General features: G+C 38.3%; 1 protein-coding gene and 1 long non-coding RNA gene across 7 annotated transcripts in view; both read left to right on the top strand.

Annotated features, from left to right (window-relative positions):
• The first annotated feature begins 4,508 nt into the window (after nucleotides 1-4,508).
• On the top strand, nucleotides 4,509-9,859 carry LOC131678024 (uncharacterized). The gene is made up of 3 exons (XR_009303543.1): nucleotides 4,509-4,774; nucleotides 9,433-9,516; nucleotides 9,577-9,859. It is a non-coding gene; the product is annotated as an uncharacterized LOC131678024 (long non-coding RNA).
• Nucleotides 9,860-20,314: 10,455 nt separating this feature from the next.
• The window catches only part of LOC131678021 (cyclin-dependent kinase-like 1), a 546,062-nt gene continuing 540,889 nt past the window's right edge, over nucleotides 20,315-25,487 (top strand). For 2 of the 6 annotated variants that reach the window (XM_058958162.1, XM_058958157.1), the window contains exon 1: nucleotides 23,407-23,519. In XM_058958162.1, the coding sequence (XP_058814145.1) occupies nucleotides 23,452-23,519 (68 nt within the window). In that variant the 5' untranslated portion in view covers nucleotides 23,407-23,451. Of the gene's footprint in view, nucleotides 20,947-23,406; nucleotides 23,520-25,487 lie in introns of those variants that run through there. The other 4 variants (XM_058958156.1, XM_058958158.1, XM_058958161.1 and 1 more) reach the window with 4 other exon arrangements.

Here is a 25,487-nt window from a genome sequence, read left to right as displayed (position 1 = left end):
GTTCAGCAAGTGGCATCGATTCTAAACTCTCGTCCATTGACACCATTGAGTAACGATCCTAATGATTACACTGTACTGACCCCAGGACATTTTCTGGTGGGACGACCACTCACGGCGATTCCTGAACCAGATTTGAAAGAGATTTCCGAAAATCGACTCTCTCAGTGGCAACGTACGCAAGGATTCGTACAACAAATATGGCGGAAATGGAAGACGCAATATCTGTCAGATTTGCATAACAGGACAAAGTGGGTCGACAACGCAACAACATCACAGTTGGAACGATGGTCCTAGTAAAGGAGGAAAATTTGCCTCCTCAGAAGTGGCGGTTAGGCTGAGTTGCAGAACTGTTTACGGGTGAAGATGGAAACATTCGAGTTGTAGCTGTCCGGACCAGGGATGGCACCTTCAGAAGGAGCATCTCAAAAATTTGCGTCCTTCCAATATGGGACAACGACGAGAAGTCCCCTACGGAGGCGAACTGAATCCCTCCCAACGATGGTGCTGCGGCACCGCGGAGGTCTCTCAAGGGAGGTCCTCCGCATCCCAGTTAAGTATTTATTCATCAATCTATTGCAAAAAACTTAAGGAATGTTCATACCCCATAGCCACCCCTGCATCTCTGTCCCGGTTTCCGGGGCAGTCGTCCTCATTTTTGGTTCGTCGGTCCACACCAGTCCACTCCGTCAATCATTCTGGAAGAGTTGCCTTTGTGATGTCAAGCATGTTCTATCTACGATTTCGGTGCATGGTCTTGCTTATCTTCTAGTTCCACAGCTTCATTATCGTCACAGCAATGCTGCAAGTTCATCAAATTTCGTACTCGTCAGATGGATTGATCACCCGTTCTTGAAGGCCAACGTCTACGCAGACGCAGCATTGTAGCAGTTTCAAGCAGCATGTGAACATCGTCATCCCATCCGCCCGGCATACCAGTTGGCGACATCGGTGCCCAGGGCACCCGCGGAGGCCAGGAGGCCTCCGTTCCTGGTAAGTCCTGTAAATGTTCATCATTTCCATTTAAAAAGCACCCTATGTTTTACAGCAAAGACTCACCATCAACGGCATCCGTGGAAAAACATCCGTCGAAGTAGAGGCACACCGAAGTGCAGTATCAGCAACCCAATCGTCCAACTTTCATCAAGCAACGTTCATCCGTCAATCCGAAAGTAGCAGTATACCCGACGGAAATCCGAAACGATCGTGCAAGGCCGCAGCGAAGGCAATCTCCATTTGCTTGAAGAAGCGTTCCAGTTCCAGTTTGTCGCAGTAACACCCACGTCGTCAACAATCAATCATCAACGTTCAGATGCAGCGCAGACTGCAGTTTGTCGAGACAACCGAGCCGATCGAATGCAACACTACAGCACAACATTTTGATCCAGTAGCCCAATGGCAAATGAAATTTCTCATAATAACATACTAACAAAAATGGAATGTACAGAAAGTAGATAGCTAGTATACAGTAGCACTCAAAACTTTATTGCTTTAGATAGGTTTGAAATCCTAGCGATTTCAAGGCCGGCGGTATGTTAAAGCTAGAAAAACCGCTCCGTCTGGCAACACTAAATATGATCTACAAGACGAGGATCACTTGATCTCGCTTCATCGCAACTATATTGTATATCTATTTCATTTCCCTTATCAAGAATGGGTAGTAGATAATTAAGATAGCACTAGACACGATCACCCATCGTTCGGGATCGATCGTGATCTATATTCACCACACTGACCCATCGTATCGCAATGAATACGAGGGCAGTATCAGTATCAGTTAAACTACGCATCCGTTTGCATCGTAATTCTTTACAAGGAATAAATTAGTAGAGCTTAAATATACTTTGTCTTTCACAAATAAAGTGCAGATTTTTTTCGGATTAAAAGAAGTGGTTTTTCTAAGGTGAACAACCAAAACTTTCCGGCACATACGAGGTCGATAAACCCGTCATTATAAATAGTCGCATGTGCACGATCACGATTAAGTGCCTGAACATTCAGTTTCTGTAGTGCCATTTCGACAAATCGCCAACGGTACCGGTAAGATTTATAAACAGAATCAAATGAATCAAATGAATCAAATGTGTAACTAGATTTTCCGGTCCGAGCACCCTTATGGGTGTGATGGTATTTAAAGGGACAATTACCTTAAGTACGAGGACTCACGTGGGCTCCTCTCCCGTTGACTGCAGCTGGTGGTGTCGGTAGAGCTATGAGGTTAGGGCAGGTCTGCAACAAAATGGAGCAAGAGAAGCCGATGAATCTACATTTACTCAATAAGCACTTAGTGCGGTACATCCAATCGCTCTTCTCACTCGTGGATAAGACGCTGATTCGGATTGCAGCCGGTATCAGACTCACCTCCTCCGACCACTCTCGTCGGTACAGGACTCGTCGTGATGGATGCTGCCTTTGACTCGTGGTTCACCGCCGACTCCTTGGAGGTTATCCACGGCTTCTGCCCACGTTCACTTCCGAGTGGCTGGCTCGACTGCTGCGGTCAACGGGCGGATTCCGGTAAACCCTCTGGTTTTATCGTACGCACTTGTAGCACACGCGGAAAGCTAAACTCGATAAAAAAACGGACTTAGTTTCCAGGCACATAAACCGGTGTTGACTCGCTCACAGCTCACTCATGAAGAACCTAAAGAAATCCTTTGCAGCGGCTTCTTCCAAGCCGCTATTGTCGATCGGATCCCATTATACGTCAAATGACAGTGGTTGACACTATCGCATGGTGGGGCGAAAAGCTCGATGGAGAGCCATGAACCACTATTAGCGCTGTTGGTAGGATAGGGTTTACGAAACCGTATTTGGGATTAGCAGTGGGATGGGATAGGATTCGTGAGCGTTAGGGATCGGATCATCATCGCCTGCTGATCACCTCCTCATCGAGTTCATCCCAGAGTGAGTCGGTTGTCCGAACACAAGGATGAATGAAATTGGAAGTTTCATCGATTCTTCCCAGCAGAATCGCTACAGATGCCGACGGCCGGGGGAAAGAAAATTTGAAACGACTTCTAAGATGTCCTTTGAAATTTTCTGTTCGGCAAAGCTGTTTCATTTGCAGGATATGCTAGTTAACTGGAAGTTGCATGTGAAATACGGTATCAAAAATACAGTTCAATGGTAAGTTGTTGCTTGTTGATCTTGGTTACTGTCTACTTCAATCTTGTTGCTATTGGTTACTGTCTACTTCAAATTTTTCAAATATTCAATTCAATTTTTTTTTCTATTTTTTTTTATTTACTATTTTTTTGCGTATCGCTGTAATATATAGTTATTTATCATTTTATATAATTTAATCTAAGTGTTTTATATATATATATATATATATATATATATATATATATATATATATATATATATATATATATATATATATATATATATATATATATATATATATATATATATATATATATATATATATATATATATATATATATATATATATATATATATATATATATATATATATATATATATATATATATATATATATATATATATATATATATATATAAATTTATATATTCTTCTTTTTTTTATTTATCTACAAATTTCAATTTAATTATATCGCAAAACTTTATTTATATTATATACTGCCGACAATCGGTGTTCGTACCCTAATGGAACGCAATCTATATACGCGCGAGCTTTAATCCGTTTTACGAGCGTTCCTCTCTAGTGGCGTGTCCCTAGGCAGCTTCCTATTACTGGAAGTGCGTTCGAAATCAATCGCGTTCTGTCTGTTCTTTTTTTCCGCGTCGTCGTGCAGGAAAGACGTGTCTCGCTATGTAGCGAATATTCTCCTCAACTACAGGTAACAAGTCGGTTCTACTATTGTGATAATATTACGGACAGTGGAGTAAGTTGTTTGTTCTTATCTATTGTATTGGCTAGCGCTACTCAATGGTGTGGGTTAATCACCTCTCATGATTGCGAGATAGGCGCCTCGAACTGAAAGTTTAATTAACCAGCGCCATAGTCACACTAGGCATCCGAATGATGTTAGTGAGACCCTCAGTGCATCTAGATCCGATGCCTGAGTTTCCATTTTCGCGTAGTAGCCGTTGGAATGTGAAAATTACGGATTCTGTGGGTCATTAATTTAATGTCCTTGAGAAATACTTGGCGTATCGCCTCGCAATTTTCGACACATTAGCGACCCTTCTCATTCTCCCAGCGAAATTGATTCATTTTTATATTGTGTTTGGTGTGTGTGGTTATGTTCTCGTTTAGTGTAAGTGAATAGTGTAGTCATGAGAAGGGGTTTGTTTTGGGAATGCACATCGATCAGAACGAAAGATTTCAGGAGTCGGAGCTGAATCTCAACCATTCCTGTAGAAAACTGAGTTCTTCTCGAACTACTGGAAATATTGCAGCTAGTTTCGAGGTCTTATCCCGATTCATTACTGCAAATAATTTTAAGCACTGTTTCTGTTTGCATGTATCTCTACTAAATTCTTTTTTTTCCGGATCTTTTTTTTCTTATTCTACAGGTCGGCAGACGTCTACAGTTTTAGGTGCAGAGTGCTGGTGGATATTCTTACTTGATAGGAAGCTGTCGCCAAGGCTTCCTCTTAGTGTCCAGTCATCCGATCTGGGACCATAGCTGTCCTTCGATGTCGCTTGACGCTCTTTCGTTGGTGGCCGTAGTTTAGCATGTTATTGGGTCACCGAGCGGAGGATTTGCTTATCGGGTACAGGAGTCTGCGACGGCTACTCACTCTTAGTACTTTCACTGTGGAAAGCCATAGCTGTTTTTATCATGGTGGGTCAATTATTCATCTGGAGATGTAGTTGGCGTTGACCAAACCTAGCTCTCTCCCTTTTATGTCCTTCAGGATATAATTGTTTTGCCCTTCCTTGCGAACGACGATTGCTTTAATTTTTCTTTTCGCAAATTTCGCGTTAATTTTTTTGCTTTATCTGAAAGCACGAAATTTTTTGTAAAAACTGATTCTCCTGGTGTAAAATCGGAAATTTGGTTTGATGATCGAAGATTGTAATATTTCGCTTGATGTTCGAAGGCTTTCTTTAAATTGTTCCTGACAATATCAAGGATTTTTGGCATTTTTCTGATATTATCTATGATTTTATTTTCAGTATCTCGGAGGATGATATCAGGTCCCCTATTCGCATCCTCAACGGTGTCTCGGATGCAAAACTGCTTCCCGTTTGAAATCATTTCAGTTCCAAAATTCAGGAAATAAGGACTGTATTTTGTGGAGTCATTTTTAGCTGATCGGATGGCGCAGCCTATCTCTGGCAGGAACTCGTCCCACCGTGTATGATCTGCACCTAGATATGCTCTAATACTCTGTCCGATGACGCGGTTATATCGCTCGGCCATATTAGCTTGCGCGTGATATTTCGGTGTACGAAATGGCTCGACCCCGTATTCATCGAGCAATTTTTTATACTCGTGGCTGAGGAACTGGGTCCCGTTATCAGAAACTATACGCCGTGGAGTGCCATAGACCAGGAAGATTTCATCCTTCAGGATTTTCACCATTCGTGATGCTTCCGCTTGTCGCATCGGGAAGATGAGACAGAATTTCGTCAGCGTGTCAACCACTACGAAGATGACCATGTTCCCGGATCGAGTTCGAGGGTATGGTCCACTAAAATCTACTGCGATTGTTTCCCATTTCTTGGTAACCAGTGTTTGATTCACCATTGGAGAGACAGTATTGCGATTGGGGTCTTTACAAGTTTTGCACACTCCGCAGTTTGAAACGTAACGTTTGATATCATCATCCATGCGCTGCCAATAGTAAAAAGTCTTTATTCTTGCAGTTGTCTTCGGAACCCCGAGGTGACCTGAGATAGGGAGATCGTGGTGTTCCCTTAATATACCCTCGATATGTTCCTGAGGAACAACTATTCTCCACTGCTCGGTAGAATTGTGCAAGTCATCCTTGACCTTGCAGAGTTTGAGAAGTTTCCCGTCAAAGATTTTGAACTTTGGGTACAGTGACGGGTCATCCCGTATCTTTCTAGTCATTCCCGTATACCAAGGTTCGGTGGTGTCCATAGGACATGTTTGCAGAGTCTCCACCACAGCCCGTGACAGGGCATCTGGTACTACATGCAGTTTACCCTTACGATGTTGCAACTCAAAGTTGTGTTCGGATAATCGCATCGCCCATCGAGCTAATTTGCCATTGGAATGTTTGAAATTTAACAGCCATAGTAAGGAAGCATGATCGGTTATAACTTTAAAGCGGCTACCCTCAATATATGGGCGGAATTTTTCAATTGAAAGTATCACTGCCAAACATTCCCTCTCGGTGGATGAATATTTACGTTCGGTAGTTGATAACTTTTTACTGTGATAGGCAATAGTTACCATGTTGTCCCCATCGCCTTGAATTAGCACTCTGCCTATTGCTCGATCAGATGCATCACAATGAATACTGAATTGTTTGGTGTAATCCGGAATTCCTAGGATTGGTGGGGTAACTAGCATCTTCTTCAAATGTTCGAAAGCCATGTTAGCTTCTGGCGTCCAGTGGAACTTTTTCAGCTTCAGGATATCATTAATGGGAGCCGTATAATCTGAAAATTTTTTGATGAATCTAGAATACCACGAAACCATACCAATGAATCTACGGATTTCAGTGTGAGACTTCGGGACAGGGTATTCGCGAACGCACTTGGATTTTTCGGGATCTACTGAAAGGCCTTTGTCGCTGACTATATAACCGAGGAACTGGATTGACTGCTTACAGAACATAGATTCCTGAAGGCTTATTGAGAAGTTTGCTTTGCGTAGACGTTTAGCGACCTCTTTTAGAAGTTGTATATGCCGCTCGAAAGTGTCTGTAGCGACGACAATGTCGTCCAAATAGACAAAGACTTCTGGTTCTAGGTCAGGTCCAAGAATCTGATCCATTGTTCTAACCAATGTTTGGGCGCTGTTGTTGAGCCCAAATGGCATAACGCGAAATTGGAATTGACCTCTTCCAGCAATTGAGAAAGCAGTTTTCGGGCGGGAGGACGGATTCAAATTGATTTGCCAGAATGCGTCGCGAAGATCTATCGTGCTTAGAAACTTCGTCGATGTAAACCTACCAAGAATACGCCCGATGTGATTAAGAGGATAGGCATCTGGAATCGTTACACTGTTTAGCTTCCGACTGTCTAAACAAAGTCGTACTCTTTCTTCGTCCTTCTTTACGGCCACTACCGGAGAGTTCCATGGTGAGTGACAAGGTTCGACCACATTCAATTTAATCATTCTGTCCAGTTCCGCGTCTACTTTCTTCTGTATGTATGGAGAGATAGGATGATGTCGTTGTTTAATCGGTTTTGCGTCGCCTGTATCTATGGAATGGTGGTTTACATTCGTTTGTTCCAGTGTGTTGCCATCCGCTATTTTGAATAGTTTGATCGTTTCGAAAAGTTCCTTTTTCTGGGATTCATTTAGTTCGTGTTCTGTTGAATTCACTTTATGGTCTATTTCGATGTTACATACGTTCAATTCGGGCATTAAATCAAATCGCTTTACAAAGTCAACCCCTAATATTAGTGGTTTTGGAATTGTAGGTACTACTAGGATGTGCAAGATGTGGGTTTCATTATTATATGTTACCGGCTGCAGTGAATAACCCATTATTTTGTGTGAGGTATTATCTGCCGTGCGGATATTTTTGTTGAGAGGAATTATTCTTGCTGATGACTTGAGTATTTGTTGGTAATCTTTTCCTAATAGTGTACAAGTTGCTCCTGAATCAATCAGTCCGCGTGTTTTCTTACCGTCAATAGCAACTTCTGTAAAAAATCGTGGATCATCTTTAAGGTGGATGACCTCCGTTATGATTTGGTCGTAGTAGTTATGAAACTGAGTTTGGGGAATTTTGGACCATACTTCTAGGCAAAAACAGGATTGGTCAGGTAAATTATTCTGTAGAGTCGGATAACTTTTGCTCTCGGATTCGGGTTGACTCTTCACCGCGAATCCTGGGTTCAGTTTCCCAAGGGTGTACGACATTTGCGGCATTCCGTGGTTTTTACGTCAGGGCAACCACATCTTGTACAGAACTCTTTTGTTCGTTTCTCTGGGCAATTCTTAAAAAAATGATTATCATCTCCGCAGTTGAAACATTCCCGTTTCTTTGGGCGGATCCTTCTTCGTTCTTTTTCGGTTTCTACGACAGGAGGTTTGGACGAGGTTGCTACTGCTTCTACGCTTTCCTCTTCGTCTGTAGATGGCTCGAATGGTTCACACGCTTCAATTTCTTCTAGCCGCTTCTTGACGTACGGTGTTTTGTTGCGGTACTGGAACGAGGGTTCTGCGAATGGAATAGGGAACATCTTGTTGTGTCTTTTCACAAGTGCTTCCGTAATATCGATTTCTCGGCACTTGTCCTTCAAATCTTCAATCGACTCTATTGTCTCAAATGTCAATTGTGACAAATAGGAAGGCCTCATATTCCGTCTTATAAGATGAAGTTTTTCCGTTTCCTGGTATGATGTTGCTCGTTGCGCGAAGAGAAATTGCATTGATGCAATATAGACGCTGAACGGCTCGTCTGGTCCTTGCAGGCGACTGCGCCAATTCTGCTTCAGAGAGCTGGTCGCTTTCCGCGTACATTTCAACTTTGGCAATAAACTCGTTGACACTAGGGTAACGCCTTTCTCCAGAGAACTTCTCTAAATCCCACTTTGATACTGGCGAGATTCTTCGAGGTACGTCCGGTCTGTTTGGTTGTTGAAGTTGGATTTGGTGACGTGGTATTGAAGGTGGTGGCGAAGGTAGGGTTTGTGGAAAGCTCGACATTAACGCCAACATTTGTTGCTGCATTTGCATCATTTGAGCGTTGAAACGTTGTTGCTGTTCTACAAAGCGTTGGATTGTTGTTGATGTCTCGTTGCTTCTCTTCAATGTTTGTTCCAGAAGATTATTCTTTGGAATCGCACCTGTGCGGTGTCCTACCTGTTCTTCTGTGCTACCAGCCGCTCCTTCTTCAGCTGTTATGTCTGTGAGGATACTATCGCCATCTTGCCTAGCCTGTAATTTAGCCCTGAACTGTGTGACAAGGTCGTCAAGTACATTGCATTTTTGCATTAAAACGTTTCTCTCCACCATTTGATTTTCACTCACTTTGTGAACTCGTTCAAGGCGATTGAGAATGTGAATTAAACGGGAATCGATGGTCATAAGTTCACTGAGATTCGAGTGTAAGGATGGTTTTTGCAAGGAGCTTTCTATTGCCGATAGTTTTTGGCAACAAATTTCAATTTCAAAAGAAGGGTCGCGTTTTGACGTGTTTGGGATATCTCGAGTGCATGAATTTTCTTGTTTTAAAAGTTCACGAAGAGCGCGAGTTCTTCCAGTAGGTTGAACTATTTTACGGATTTCGCATTCATACTCTAGTTCATCCTCTAGTAATTTTAACGGGTCCATTTTTTTTTGTTTTGCAGATTTAGAAACACGTGATATGGTCTATTACGATTTCGAGGATGCAGAATTAGAAGGAGTTATAAAGTCTAAATAAGTGTACAAAGGTATATCTTCCTTATATTATAAAGTTTATTTTAAATTAATTTGATTAATTCGATTTTTAGAACCCGCTGATTGAACTGTACTCTTGACCCAGCACATTTCCCGGGTGTCGACGGACCAGCAAATCTACTTTTCAGAAAAGGGCCTTTATATCTACTGTCGAACAACTTTCCTTTCCGCCGAACTTCCAGCAAGAACCCGCTCCAACCTCATAGCACTGTGGACACGACGAGCTGCTGAAATCCGCGAAAATAAATTGTGGCGGAGGTATCAAAGGAATCCCACCGGTTGGGCGCCACTGTAACTAGATTTTCCGGTCCGAGCACCCTTACTGGATGTGATGGTATTTAAAGGGACAATTACCTTAAGTACGAGGACTCGCGTGGGCTCCTCTCCCGTTGACTGCAGCTGGTGGTGTCGGTAGAGCTATGAGGTTAGGGCAGGTCTGCAACAAAATGGAACAAGAGAAGCCGATGAATCTACATTTACTCAATAAGCACTTAGTGCGGTACATCCAATCGCTCTTCTCACTCGTGGATAAGACGCTGATTTGGATTGCAGCCGGTATCAGACTCACCTCCTCCGACCACTCTCGTCGGTACAGGACTCGTCGTGATGGATGCTGCCTTTGACTCGTGGTTCACCGCCGACTCCTTGGAGGTTATCCACGGCTTCTGCCCACGTTCACTTCCGAGTGGCTGGCTCGACTGCTGCGGTCAACGGGCGGATTCCGGTAAACCCTCTGGTTTTATCGTACGCACTTGTAGCACACGCGGAAAGCTAAACTCGATAAAAAAACGGACTTAGTTTCCAGGCACATAAACCGGTGTTGACTCGCTCACAGCTCACTCATGAAGAACCTAAAGAAATCCTTTGCAGCGGCTTCTTCCAAGCCGCTATTGTCGATCGGATCCCATTATACGTCAAATGACAGTGGTTGACACTATCGCATGGTGGGGCGAAAAGCTCGATGGAGAGCCATGAACCACTATTAGCGCTGTTGGTAGGATAGGGTTTACGAAACCGTATTTGGGACTAGCAGTGGGATGGGATAGGATTCGTGAGCGTTAGGGATCGGATCATCATCGCCTGCTGATCACCTCCTCATCGAGTTCATCCCAGAGTGAGTCGGTTGTCCGAACACAAGGATGAATGAAATTGGAAGTTTCATCGATTCTTCCCAGCAGAATCGCTACAAATGAATCAAATGAATCAAATGAATCAAATGAATCAAATGAATCGAATGAATCAAATGAATCAAATGAATCAAATGATTCAAATGAATCAAATGAATCAAATGAATCAAATGAATCAAATGAATCAAATGAATCAAATGAATTAAATCAATCAAATAAATCAAATAAATCAAATGAATCAAATGAATCAAATGAATCAAATGAATCAAATGAATCAAATGAATCAAATGAATCAAATGAATCAAATGAATCAAATGAATCAAATGAATCAAATGAATCAAATGAATCAAATGAATCAAATGAATCAAATGAATCAAATGAATCAAATGAATCAAATGAATCAAATGAATCAAATGAATCATATGAATCAAATGAATCAAATGAATGAAATGAATGAAATGAATCAAATGAATAAAATGAATCAAATGAATTAAATGAATCAAATGAATCAAATGAATCAAATGAATCAAATGAATCAAATAAATCAAATAAATCAAATAAATCAAATAAATCAAATAAATCAAATGAATCGCATGAATCAAATTAATTAAATGAATCAAATGAATCAAATTGATTTAATTCATCCAGTGAATACAATGAATCAAATTAATGAAATGGATCAAATGAATAAAAAGAATGGATGAACAAAATGAATAAAGTAAAAAATAAATGAAATGCATAAATAAAACAAACGAATCAAATAAACAAAATGAGCTGAAGTGATAAAATGAATAAAAAGAAGAAAATGAGCAGAATTAAATGCATTGATTAAAATGACAAATTGAACAACAGTAAAAGGTTATAAATAAATATAAAGAAATAAATTGAATCAAATAAATTATTTGGATGAAATGATTAAAACTGAAAAAGTAGTCAGATTATTAAAATGAAGAAACTGAACAAAATGAATAAACTGGAAAAAATAATAATAAAATGCATATAATGAAAACAATGAATGATATGAGTAAAATGCACAAAAAGAATAAACTGATCAGAGTTAATCCAAAGAATGAAACGAATAAAATAAGTAAAATGAACGCAGATGAACAAAACGAATAAAAAGATGCGGAATGAAATAATTAATTAAAATGAAATGGTCATATATTTGAAGCCAAAATTATTTTTGAATAAAGAAAATGAAATTTTGAAAATCCCATCTTCTGAGAAAAGGCTAATAAATATGCAATGGACTTTCTAGGGCTTCCATCTTTTTTGGTTTTATTCTTTTTGTTTTCATGCTTCTTTACTTGACGAATTCGAAGTTTACTTTTTGGTCACATATTCACGAAAAAAGATTTATGTACAGAACAGAATTTACTGGTCCAGTATTTTAACGCGCAATTGAATATAGTAAAGTGAGACAAGGTCACATGTGCTTTCAAGCCCCTTGAACAGAGAACGACAGAGAAAGAATGCGATTCGTGAATGAGACAGTTATGATCCGTTATTTTTCATGAAAGTTCGTACCAATACAACGAATGTGCAGCTGATACAACTCATTGTTCATTCGCCTGCGCAACGTTCCGTCTTCCATCTGCACGCCACCATAGATGGTACGCATCACCTTTCGTTCGAAAACTCCACGAGCATAGTCCAGGTCTCGTGGCCGTAGAGGACCACCGATGTAATCAGCGTCTTGAAGAACTTCGTGCGGCGGCGAATTTTGTTCGACCGGAGCGTCCTCTGGAGTCCAAAGTAGGCACGATTTCCCGCTATGATCCGTCTCTGAATTTCTCTGCTGTTATCATTGTCGTCGGTTACCAGTGAGCCCAAATACATGAATTCGTTGACCATCTCGATTTCGTCACCGTCAATCTGAACTCGGGTGGGAGGTTCACACTGTCGTCTCTAGAACCTCTTCCTCTCATGTATTTTGTCTTCGAAACGTTGATGGCAATTCCAATCCTGCTGGCTTCAGCTTTCAGTCTTTGAGCATATATTTCATTCAAAATTCAATAGAGATACGAATAGTTTAAATATCGCACGTGAAATGTCTCTTTTGAAAATTTCCATTGTCAAACTTTCATATTATCTAGTTAAGCCAAATATTTTTTCTGATATAGCCATGAATTACCTCAATTATAGTGTAGATACAGGCTTTGAATACAATTGAATTAGAGTTGAGTTGATGTAGCAGCAGACAAAAAATAGTTTCGTTTTCTCAAACCTTCGCAATTACAATTAATAAATATTTCAGATTGACAGAAGATCTTATCACATAGGGTTACCAACCGTCCTTATTTTAAAAGACATGTCCTTATTTTCGACGACTTTGAAAAGCGTCCTTATTTTGCTTAAAATGTCCTTATTTTAGTCTCAAGCCGTGGTAGACATATTTGAAATCTTTGAGATCAAGTTTATTACGAGAGAATTAAACTATTCAATTATTTTCATTGGTCACTTCTTTCCGAGTTTTTTGTCAATCAATATGGCTACTTTTACAATGTTGATATTGACCAATTTAACAAATTTAACTCATGTTTGAGTTAGTGTTTTTCACTGCAGTAAGTAGCGGCGGATAAACCAAAATTCCGACAGAAGCCAGCCAGAACTCCGGCACGTATTCTATCTGGATGGGCTGGATTTACCCGGTCAGCGTGGCAAGCAGAAAGTTAGCAAAAGTTGAGCGAAATTGATGCTGGCAGAGTTTCTGCAAGCATTTTGCGCGATTTGTGCGAGAATTCTGGCAACGAATTCACTCAAATGCAACAACCGTTTCTGACAGAAGCGGTTAAACCAACCGATGCTGCTCACTTTTATCCAGAATCCAGCCAGAAATGTACGGTCAAGATCTCTGCACGCTTCCTGCCGCATCTTTGTCAGATGTTTTGCTCGATTCGTGCTAAATTCTACCAGGTAGGAATAGGGATCTTTAATTTGGAAAAATTGTGCCAGTTTTTCATATGTATTGATAGCGGGTGTCCTTACGAGTACACTCATATCATTCTTAAATCTTAATTTTTCTTTTATGATTTTTAAATTTAAAAAAAAAAACAAATTAAATTCAACCAGCAAACTGACAGTCGTCCTACTAAATGACGTATCTGCAAATATCTCGCTCACCTCATTGTTAACCGGGACAGCACCCCACACAGCATGATCTGGTACTTTTTCAATCCGCTAGCAGCCTGCCATCCCAAGTTTCATCTGCAAACTATGGTAGATCTGATAAGGCAACCTATAGAGTCGTGCAAGTCGCATGGGTTTGGATGTGTTATTGTCCTAAAAGGAAACAAACTAAAAAATGTTTTTTCAATAGTTTCGGGCCCAAAAATTGAAAAAGGACTGAGATATTAACTCACGGTACTAATCTGCATCAGAATATGCCTTAACCCGCACACTCCTAAAGATCCCTATTGCCTGGGTCTTTGCACAGTTTATGCCCGAGTTATGCCAGAGTTTTGCTCGGTTCCTGTCAAAATTTGTCAGAAAACGCGAGCGAAACCGAGTTCGCCCTAGCTCAACTAACCCGACAGGATACGCGCAGAAATCTGACAGGGCTGCCAAACCAAGACTTTCAGAAATCTAGCAGATCGGTCTCTGCCAGAAAATTTACTCAATGGGTACTAGAGCACTCTAGTTAGTGTGTGGCCATGAGACCATGACGTAATACGTAATACGTATGACGTATCCAAACGAACATGAAATTTGACGTATTCATAATTGAAATACGTCAGATTTCTGCTCGTTTGGATACGTCAAACTCGTGTTGGCCACACTCTAACTAGAGTGCTCTAGGATTTACTGGAGAGGCGTATATACCCAGTAAACGAAAAAGCGACTAGGCTGGTTTAAATAGACGCCGACGAGCGATAAGATATTGAAACTTTGTATAGGCCAGAGATAACAAACATATTGAGATGCGCGAAGACTGCAACTAAAAATTCCAATCGAACCCAAACCAACGATTCCAATCGAGCTATGTGAACAAATATGCCGGATTTAGGAAGAAACGCGTCATTTCAAACACATAATGTAGGCCTTGTGGAGAAAATGTGCTGAAAAATATGTGCATTAAAACGAACATTGATTCTTTTATTATATTAAATCATAGTTAAAGTTGTCTTTCAAAATTAACTACTCGTTTGTTAATTCATTTTCGTTAGGGTATAATCTACTGATACTTAAAAGGGGAGGGAAGTTTGGGGCGGTCGACATTCAGTGTGTCCTTATTTTGCTCTCAGCCCATTTGGCAACCCTATATCACACAACTTAGAAATGCATACAGAAATAGCAAGATAGATGCGATAGAAGAGAGGCAGAGAGAGAAAGAGAGAGAGAGAGAGAGAGAGAGAGAGAGAAATGGGGGGGGCGTGTGAGGAATGGCAAATGATGGTTAATGCAGTGACATTATTTTTATAGGTATATTATTATGATATATTGATTCTTACATTCTTATCATAAATAATGCAAGTAGTAATTTTTGCGCCATAATCAGTATAACCTAAATCTTGCAAAAGAGCTAAATTTTCGCTAGATTTTTGGGCTTCAAACATACAGTTGCTTTCGGGGACGCCACAAGTATAATTAGAAATCTTTTATCTCACTACTAGGTGAATTACTTGTTGATCTGTGTATTGATATACATCCAACATTTCCCAGTAAAGTTCAGCCGGAAATGAACTGGAATTCTGACTGGTTCCAGTTCGTATTCCGGCTCCAGTGCAACAACCGATTCTAACTAGAATCGGTTGTGTCACTGGAGCCGGAATACGAACTGGAACCAGCCAGAATTCCGGTTCATTTCCGGCTGAGCTTAACTGGGTTACCTCATGATTGAACGCAATGCCAAGGAATAAATACTAGAACTCACTGTTTCTTTATCAACACATTATTTTGTCTTTGAAGTGAACTTATATATTGATTTTTGAGAAATAGTTAATTTACTATAAAGGTAATTCACAAAATGTTCTCAACATCGAATTCCTTGAATCACGTAGATGTGTTTTCATACCCCGATATTCAAAATCGGTTTAGTTTTGCCCCTAAAACACCAGTAAAGCAATACTCTGTATGAAACAATCTCATTTTTAATCAGTGGAAATTGGTAAGCGAGGACTAAAAATACAAAATGTATTATACTTCCGCCGCTCGTGCACGGATTTAGACAATCTATAGCTTGTTGGAAAGGTATTTTTACAAGCTTTCTATTTATGTGCAGTTTGTGGGACAGTATTGTATTGTTCGAAAGTTATTTGCAAAAAACCTGCTGTGTTTTGACAAAATCGCCCATATCTCAGAAAGTAAACAACATATCGAAAATCAAAAATAATAGTGTCAAATGGCAACGTTAGGCCTTTCGTTTGAAACTATTTTCATTAAGATCGGTTGAGCCATTGCTGAGATAATTACATGACATTTTGTACATACATACATACACACATACACACACACATACAGACGGGCCTCGGAAAAAGTTGTCAAAGTTTGAGCGAATCCTATACATTTCTTTTGTAAGAAATGTGAAAAGGATCCGATCGAAACAAACAACTCACTGTTCGAAAGGTATCTTCAGAGAATTTAATGAAGGTAATATGCCCTTTCCCGGTCAAACCATTCGGAATTTGATTTGGAATCCTGAATGGAGTCATTATGGATTCCAAATCAAATGCAACAACCGATTCTAAGTCGGAATCGGTTGTTGCATTTGATTTGGAATCCATAATGACTCCATTCAGAAATCCGAACCGGTTCCGGAATGAGTTTAACTGGGTTCTTTTGGTATTGTGCTTTTGCTGATTAATCCCCCTATGAGTGAGATATTTTCACAAATTTTCTTGGAAGTGATTATATCGAAATGATGTCTTCAGCAAATTTGTAGCTCTTACTTTTGCGAATAACTTTACTAAAGACTTTAAATATCTATTTTGAATACTTTAAAAGTTATGGCTTGTTGTTTGTGGATTACTCTTTGTCGCCTATTTATTGTTCAATATAGTAATAATCCATTGAAATAAGTTAAACATTATTTCGATAAAACGAATTTTGTATTTCATTTTACTATCTACAACCGCTAGAAATAATCACCGAACACTCCCAAGATGTCTGGAAGGAACTTGATAACTTATCAGTGCAAAAATGTTCATTTGTATGAACCTTCTGACTGCAATTTTTCTAACTTATAACCATCGGATCGATCTGAAACATATCGGAAAATCAAAAGCGAAATAAATAACTCCTAGCAACGGCGTAGCCAAGGGAAGGTATTGGGGTTTAACACCACACAACCCCCCCCCCCCCCCACACCCAAAAAAAAATATTGGATTGAAGTTGAAAATTTATTGATGCAGACTGATTTAATTCAATATTACAATAACAATTATCTGATCCGTACATTGATAACCTGTTGTTGTAATCGTCATGAGGACTTTTGATAAATTGTCGGAATGGGGTCCTGATATGTAACTGATCTATTGGTCTTGATTTCACAGTTGTCTAATTGCATCAATATCAAATTCCTGCCTGAAAACATTCCATTAGAAAATTCCAGAGTTCTGTAATCAATCATAATCCTCAGATTTCTTTTCAAATTGAACACGCTTTTGTAGAGATGTACTATAATAAGGGTCTTTATTTAATAGCAAGCGAAGTTAAAATTGATTTAATGTCTATGAAACATAGAACTGCTCACCAAAAAATGCATAACTTTCAACATTTGCTAAAAATGTTTTTGCCTTTCTCATTCACTCTAAAATTCGTCAATCTAATCCCGACCCGGAGAGCCGAGTGCCATATGCCAATCGACTGAGTTCGTCGAGATCGAAAAATGTCTGTGTGTATGTATGTGTGTATGTAAAAAAATATGTGACCTCTGTTTCTCAGAGATGGCTAGACCGATTTGCACAAAGTTAGTCTCAAATGAAAGGTACAACCTTCCTATCGGCTGCTATTGAATTTTTTATTGATTGGACTTCCGGTTCCGGAGTTACGAGTTGAAGAGTGCAATCACAAAGCAAATTCCTATATAAACTGGAATGAAAAAAATTCAAAATCAAATTTGTATTTTTGATGCCAAATGACTTTAAAATGCATGAAACATTGAGATGTTTGACAAAAATTGACTTATTTGGACTTTCGTACATTTTTGCCTTTTTCATATAGAAAGTTTATTATTATTATTATTATGTATTGGGCTTTAACCACACAGGGTCATTCGCCATAAGAAAGGAGATAGTTGTAATACATTTCACTAATTCAGTTTTTCTTCTCTGAGATCAATTGGCTATTGAATTGATGAGGTGTTGAGCTCCGGAATGAAGGCAGCTTGCCAGGGCCGCGGGAGAGCCTCCCCTGCGCCCGGTTTTGGTATGTCAGTGGACCCACTGAACGATGGTGGTGGGTGACTTGTTTATTTGCGGTTAGTCGAGAGACCTCTCCAGCACCCGGTTCGGATGTGGCGTGAGGCCCGCTGAGCGTTCCTGATTGATGAGCTGGCAGATTGTCGCAGTCGAAGAGCCGCGGGAGAATCTCCTCAGCACCCGGGCCGGGTTTGGCGAAGGGCCCCACTGGGCGTTAATAGCAATTGGGCTGATGAATTGTGGTTGTAGAAGGGCCGCGGGAAAACCTCCCCAGCACCCGGTCCGGGCGGTGGCTGAGGGCCCGCTGGGCGGTAGTAGTATTTGGGCTGATGGCTTTCGATTGTAGAGAGGCCGCGGGAGAACCTCCCCAGCACCCGGTCCGGGCGGTGGCGGAGGGCCCGCTGGGCGGTGGTGGTAGTTGGGCTGACGGGTTGCCATTGTAGAAGGGCCGCGAGAGAAGCTCCCCAGCACCCGGTCTGAGTGTGGCAGAGGGCCCGCAGGGCGGTGATAGTAATAGTGCTGATGGATTGCAGTTGTAGATGTGCCGCGGGAGAACCTCCCCAGCACCCGGTCCGGGTGTGGCGGAGGGCCCGCTGGGTGGTGGTAGTAGTTGGGCTGACGGGTTGCCATTGTAGAAGGGCCGCGGGAGAACCTCCCCAGCACCCGGTCCGGGTGTGGCGGAGGGCCCGCTGGGCGGTGGTAGTAGTTGGTCTGACGGATTGCGGTTGTAGAAGGGCCGCGGGAGAACCTCCCCGGCACCCGGTCCGGGTGTGGCGGAGGGCCCGCTGAACAGTAGTGTAGTAGTGTAGTAGCACTTATTATACTTTTTTTCTTTTTATTCGAAAGCCAGGAAAATTTTACCTTTCAGTTAAGTGAATTTAGTATTCTTTTAAAAGTAGATTAGTTTAAAGTTAGTGGTATTATTAGCATTTTCGTTAATTTTCTTTAAATAGTAAATAATAAACATCACCATTATTATCATGGAAATAATGCATCTCAGCAAGTTCTACAGTTCTTTCTTTGACTCCATTCAATTATCTCTTTTGGTTTCGACGCAAAATCGTTTTTATCACATCGTTTCATATGCAAAAATAACGATTTCGAACCAACTACATTTGTAGCGAGCTCATGCTGTGTTAACTATTAAATAGCAACAAAATGAAAAAAGATATAGACAAAGTGTCAAATAAAAAGTTATAGAGAACATTAAGGGATATCAAATGAACAATAGTAACGATAAATTTTGTTGATTAATAATTAGAATAATTAAAAAACTCTCCAAAAAACACAAACTTTGAGTTATTTCGTTAGTAAAAATCATTTAGTACACTTAACTAAAAGATATTTGTACATACACTGATAGGACATTTTCTCAGCTTTCCAATGAAATCTTGTAAATAACGATATAAAGCATATTTTTTAGATTAGAGACTTTTAAGCACTTGCAAGTCGGTTACAGGAAAAGTATAGTAATGAAATTACAAAGAAATGAGAAGAGATAGAAATATGACGTTCAAGAACAAATTATGAATTGTCCTACAACCCAACTTTTGGATAATGGATATTGCTATCATCATACTTCATTATTTCGAGAAAATTAGCAAAAACCTCCTCAAAAACACTAACTTTTAACTACTTTACAGCTAAAAGGTAATTAAAACTAATTACTTAAAAGAAATGAGAACACCATTCAATAGAAAATTTTCTCACCTTTCGAATGGAACTGAAATATTTAAAATACAAAGTATACTTTTAAAGTAAGAGGTATTTTAAGACAAATAAGTTTTTTACACAAAAAGTTCAATAACTCTGTAACAGTTGAGATTTGATGGTATGTGTAGAACAATTTTTTTTTCCAAATATGGCAGTCTATCACCCCCGAGGGATTCTTAACCATGGACCAAACACCCTATATATATATATATATATATATATATATATATATATATATATATATATATATATATATATATATATATATATATATATATATATATATATATATATATATATATATATATATATATATATATATATATATATATATATATATATATATATATATATATATACATATATATATATATATATATATATATATATATATATATATATATATATATATATATATATATATATATATATATATATATATATATATATATATATATATATATATATATATATATATATATATATATATATATATATATAAACTACGACAGATGTGATCTCAATCAATTCAAATAAATATGTCACTATACTTACAGTATTAGTAGTGCTTGATTGACAAATGTTTTCATAATAATTCCAGATTCAGTTCCAGGTCCTTTGTCATTCACGGCGTTTCTATTCTGTATCATTTGTTTTGTTTGCCGGTTTCCAAAGTTACCGTTTTGCAGAACTCGAGCAAACCGTGTCTTTGGCTTTCTGCATTGTTTGAGCTTCATCTTTTCGCCCAACAGTATCGACGTCAGTAGATCTTGATTCGCAATAAAAACTCAAAGAAAAAAACATCATTATAATACGTTAAGTTAAAGTACATTGATTGTTGAATAAGTTACATGATAGCAAGTGTTGTTAGACATATACCGCTATGACGCTTTTTATGTTTTATGATAAAAAGGTGCTCGTGCTTGAATATTGATTTTTGTTCAATAATGTTGAAGATTACATGTATGTAAAAATTGAAGGAATATATTATGTTCAAATAGTGTGTTCATGTGTAATTTTCAGATGATTAATGATTGTGTACTTCATTAACATTCTTGCTCGCAAATCCGTCACAAAACTGTTGACCCACGGCTACAAAACAAAATAAACTAAAAAATCGCATAACAATCGAACCCAAAACTATCGTGGTAGGCTGTATGGACAAATGGTTCGGAGAAAAACGCTTATGGTTGTTTGGAAACCATCTGCCATTACTTCCCCGAAGGTGAGTCTCTTTTTGCGGATTCTTAAAATAAATTAACCTGATTTATACCGGACAAATGCGGGACACGCTCAAGAAAATTAATTCGTAATCAATAATTTGCAAGTTGAGTAATGTAATTCCATTGGCGAAAACATATAAAAATGCTATCGTTTCTAGACGTATTTAAACCATGTGTAGTTGTGGAATGACAGAAAAAGCAGAGGGAAATAGTTCTGCAGCGAGGCGAATGACCTTATGGTTAAACCATGCTAAACAAAAAGGTCCACAGGATATTAAAAATGGATATCTCATTAAAGATGAATGAACTGACGTGACCATTAAATATAACAGTACCATTCGCGTTTCTGACGGAAAAGCCTTTGCACTCCGAAACACAATTAAAACTACTTTTATAAAAAATACTAAAACAAGGTTATCTAATTCATAAAGCTCAATAAAAAGTACATTATGAAGATAGTTTTTTCTCCGCTTGTTGTTTTTCATTGCAGGACTTATTGACTCTTCAAAAATAATGGTTCATGGCTCGCAGTTCTTGAACATACCCTTTTATTTTTACGAGCACGACAATCATTTGCATTCACACACAAATAACTAGTATAATCATAACAATAAATCAAGAAGTTAACATGATTAAAAAAAACTTTTTGGCGTAATGTAGCCCCCCTGTGGCGACGACTTTACGCCAATTTTTAGTTCTTTATATCTCATATTCAATCTTGATTTTCCAAAAGTTTTTTTCACTGACTGTCGAGGTACTTCTGCCATATGTAAAACATCAAAAAGTTACATCTTTACGCATATTTCATAAGATAAGTCAGCAAAAACGATAAAACCAGATTCTACCACAAATGCACATTATTAATGTCACTAAACCGCACATTTTTTCTACGGAAAGTTTTTTTCTATCATGAACCGTATTCACTTTATTGTCATTTTGATACGTTTGTCACGTTACACCATTTTCGCAGTTAGCTTGGAGGTTGCCCGACTAAATAGAAAAAAGTCTGTTCCGTTGGCCCCCAAATTTGCATGAACACAGTTTTAAGTTGAAGCTTAGAAAACAAGGAAGAGTTTGAAATATAGTTTTCCTGAAGAAAAACTTTGTTTTCGATTTTATGGAGTACTCTCAATGTCTGTCACGTTACAACCAGAATCTGTCACGTTACAGCTCTGCATTTTGATTGAAGCAAGGATATCAAGACAATGGTACACAAATCATCCTTAATCTAGGAACTGAGCATTAACGGGAAATTTCATGTTTATATTGAAAAACATATTGGTTATAATGAACAAACGTGAATAACTTTTTAAAAGGTCGTAATTTCACGAAGTAACATATTATGTCGAAAGAAAATCTAAAATAACTTAAAAACATCTGCATTCTGAAGGATAATTTTTCATGAGCATTTTGAATTGAAAAACCATTTTGAAATACATTCTGTAACTAAATTATTCAAAAAAAAATGAATAAAATTTGAAAATTAAAAGAATTTTTGAAATACGTCAAAACATTTTATTGTTATTTTCTCTACGATGCAATTATATTTTAAAGTTTTTTTTAATTTGCAATTAAATTTTAAACGGTTGGCATTTGTGAGTAATTTATTAAAAGGGCGTATTTTCACCACTAGATATTGAAAAAAATCAAAACATTTCGGAAAATTTTTCTTAAGAGCATTTTGCTTCGAAATGATATTTAGTATTAATATTGTATAAGAAATTTATGACTGGCAAATACTAAGAAATTTGGAAGAATACTTGAAGTTAAAAATGCTTTCTTACTAATAACTACCTAATACTGCAATTCCAGTTTCTTCAGTTTTTAGACTTTCATCAACAAAAAAATCATTGTTTTTCTTTAATTGTTTTTTTATTTTTTTTTATTTTTTTAACAATATATTTGTATTAAAAATACATTTTTGTTGTATTTTTTAACATTGTCTTGTTTTACATTTCTTATAAAAGAAATGTATAGAATTCGCTCAAACTTTCAAGATTGTTTCCGAGGCCCGGAGGGCCGAGTCTTATATACTACTCGACTCAGCTCGATGATTTGGGACAATGTCTGTGTGTGTCTGTGTGTGTATGTAACGGACAAATTCTCATTCGTGTTTCTCAGCAATGGCTCAGCAATTCGACGTCAGTAGATCTTGATTCGCAATAAAAACTCAAAGAAAAAATCATCATTATAATACATTAAGTTAAAGTACATTGATTGTTGCATAAGTTACATGATAGCAAGTGTTGTTAGACATATACCGCTATGACTCTTTTTATGTTTTATGATAAAAAGGTGCTTGAATATAGATTTTTGTTCAATAATGTTGAAGATTACATGTATGTAAAAATTGAAGGAATATATTATATTCAAATAGTGTGTTCATGTGTAATTTTGTACTTCATTAACATTAACTTGCTCGCAAATCCGTCACAAAACTGTTGACCCACAGCTACAAACTAAAAAATCGCATAACAATCGAACCCAAAACTATCGTGGTAGGCTGTATGGACAAATGGTTCGGAGAAAAACGCTTATGGTTGTTTGGAAACCATCTGCCATTACTTCTCCGAAGGTGAGTCTCTTTTTGCGGATTCTTAAAATAAATTAACCTGATTTATACCGGACGAATGCGGGACACGCTCAAGAAAATTAATTCGTAATCAATAATTTGCAAGTTGAGTAATGTAATTCCATTGGCGCAAACATATAAAAATGCTATCGTTTCTAGACGTATTTAAACCATGTGTATTGAAGCAATTTGTTGTGGAATGACAGAAAAAGCAGAGGGAAATAGTTCTGCAGCGAAGCGAATGACCTTATGGTTAAACCATGCTAAATAAAAAGGTCCACAGGATATTAAAAATGGATATCTCATTAAAGATGAATGAACTGACGTGACCATTAAATATAACAGTACCATTCGCGTTTCTGACGGAAAAGCCTTTGCACTCCGAAACACAATTAAAACTACTTTTATAAAAAATACTAAAACAAGGTTATCTAATTCATAAGGATCAATACAAAGTACATTATGAAGATAGTTTTTTCTCCGCTTGTTGTTTTTCATTGCAGGACTTATTGACTCTTCAAAAATAATGGTTCATGGCTCGCAGTTCTTGAACATACCCTTTTATTTTTACGAGCACGACAATCATTTGCATTCACACACAAATAACGAGTATAATCCAATCATTTGCATTCACACACAAATAACTAGTATAATCCATAACAATAAATCAAGAAGTTAACATGATTTAAAAAAAAACTTTTTGGCGTAATGTAGCCCCCCTGTGGCGGCGAGTTTACGCCAATTTTTAGTTCTTTATATCTCATATTCAATCTTGATTTTCCAAAAAAAAATTCACTGACTGTCGAGGTACTTCTGCCATATGTAAAACATCAAAAAGTTACATTTTTACGCATATTTCATAAGATAAGTCAGCAAAAACGATAAAACCAGATTCTGTCACAAATGCACATTACTAATGTCACTAAACCGCACATTTTTTCTACAGAAAGTTTTTGAAGTAGAATACTTCTAACGTTTCAAAAATTTCAGTTGAGAAATTTTCCCAGGTTTGAAATGCGAATATCTTCCGTTCTACTGGACGAAATCGCAACATTTGTGCACTATCTGATCGGAAATTTGTGCACGTATTTCGTATTAAATTTCGGAATTACTGCGACTACTATAAATAAACCAAAACAAGGATTTTTAGAAAATCCTTCGAAAACAGCGATGAAAATGCGCAATTTGCAAGCACATCTCAAACAGAGCCGTCAAAAAGGAGCATGTAAGCGTTTCATTACATACGGGAATGTTATATATACAGGTCACGCGAGCTTGTTTTGTATCAGTGGGTGCTCGCTTACCACACGAGCAACATGCTCGTCCGGACGGTACAATGAGCGGTATCATCGCAAGGTTCTTTGTGATAAAATTCAGGGAATCACCAAATCCGCCATTCGGCGTCTGGCTCGTCGTGGTGGTGTAAAATGCATCTCCGATTTAATCTACGAATGCTGATGGTGTGTAGGAAAATGTCATCCGAGATGCCGTGACCTACACAGAACACGCCAAGCGCAAAACCGCAATGAATGTCGTCTATACTCTGAAGCGGCAGGGACGCACTTTGTATGGATTTGGAAGTTGAAAAGGTAAAACTCACTTGTATTATTATAATAATTATTTCAAAGAATAAGTTTGCATTTTCTGTTTCATGGACTGTTTCTGCCTGGAGAGCAATTTGGGTTAAACCCTAAATTATGATTTATTTCAGTACGCAAATTGCAAATATGGTCAGAAACAAACTGGAGTGAAATGGAAAACATTTTTACCTGGCGCATTCAAAAAAGGTTTCAATTCTCAAACATTTTACCAAGGTGCCGCATTACATTACTCTCTTTATCCTGAGTGTTCGATAATCTCCGTATTGGAAACACAATTTCAATTTTGTTCTTGGGAAGCAGTACGGCTTGGATATTTGGCAACACACCGCCCTGAGCAATTGTCACTCCGGAGAGCAGTTTGTTCAACTTT

Source organism: Topomyia yanbarensis, chromosome 1 (genome assembly GCF_030247195.1).
Source record: "Topomyia yanbarensis strain Yona2022 chromosome 1, ASM3024719v1, whole genome shotgun sequence".
Taxonomy (NCBI): Eukaryota; Metazoa; Arthropoda; class Insecta; order Diptera; family Culicidae; genus Topomyia; species Topomyia yanbarensis.
This window is presented reverse-complemented; position numbering and strand designations above follow the sequence as displayed.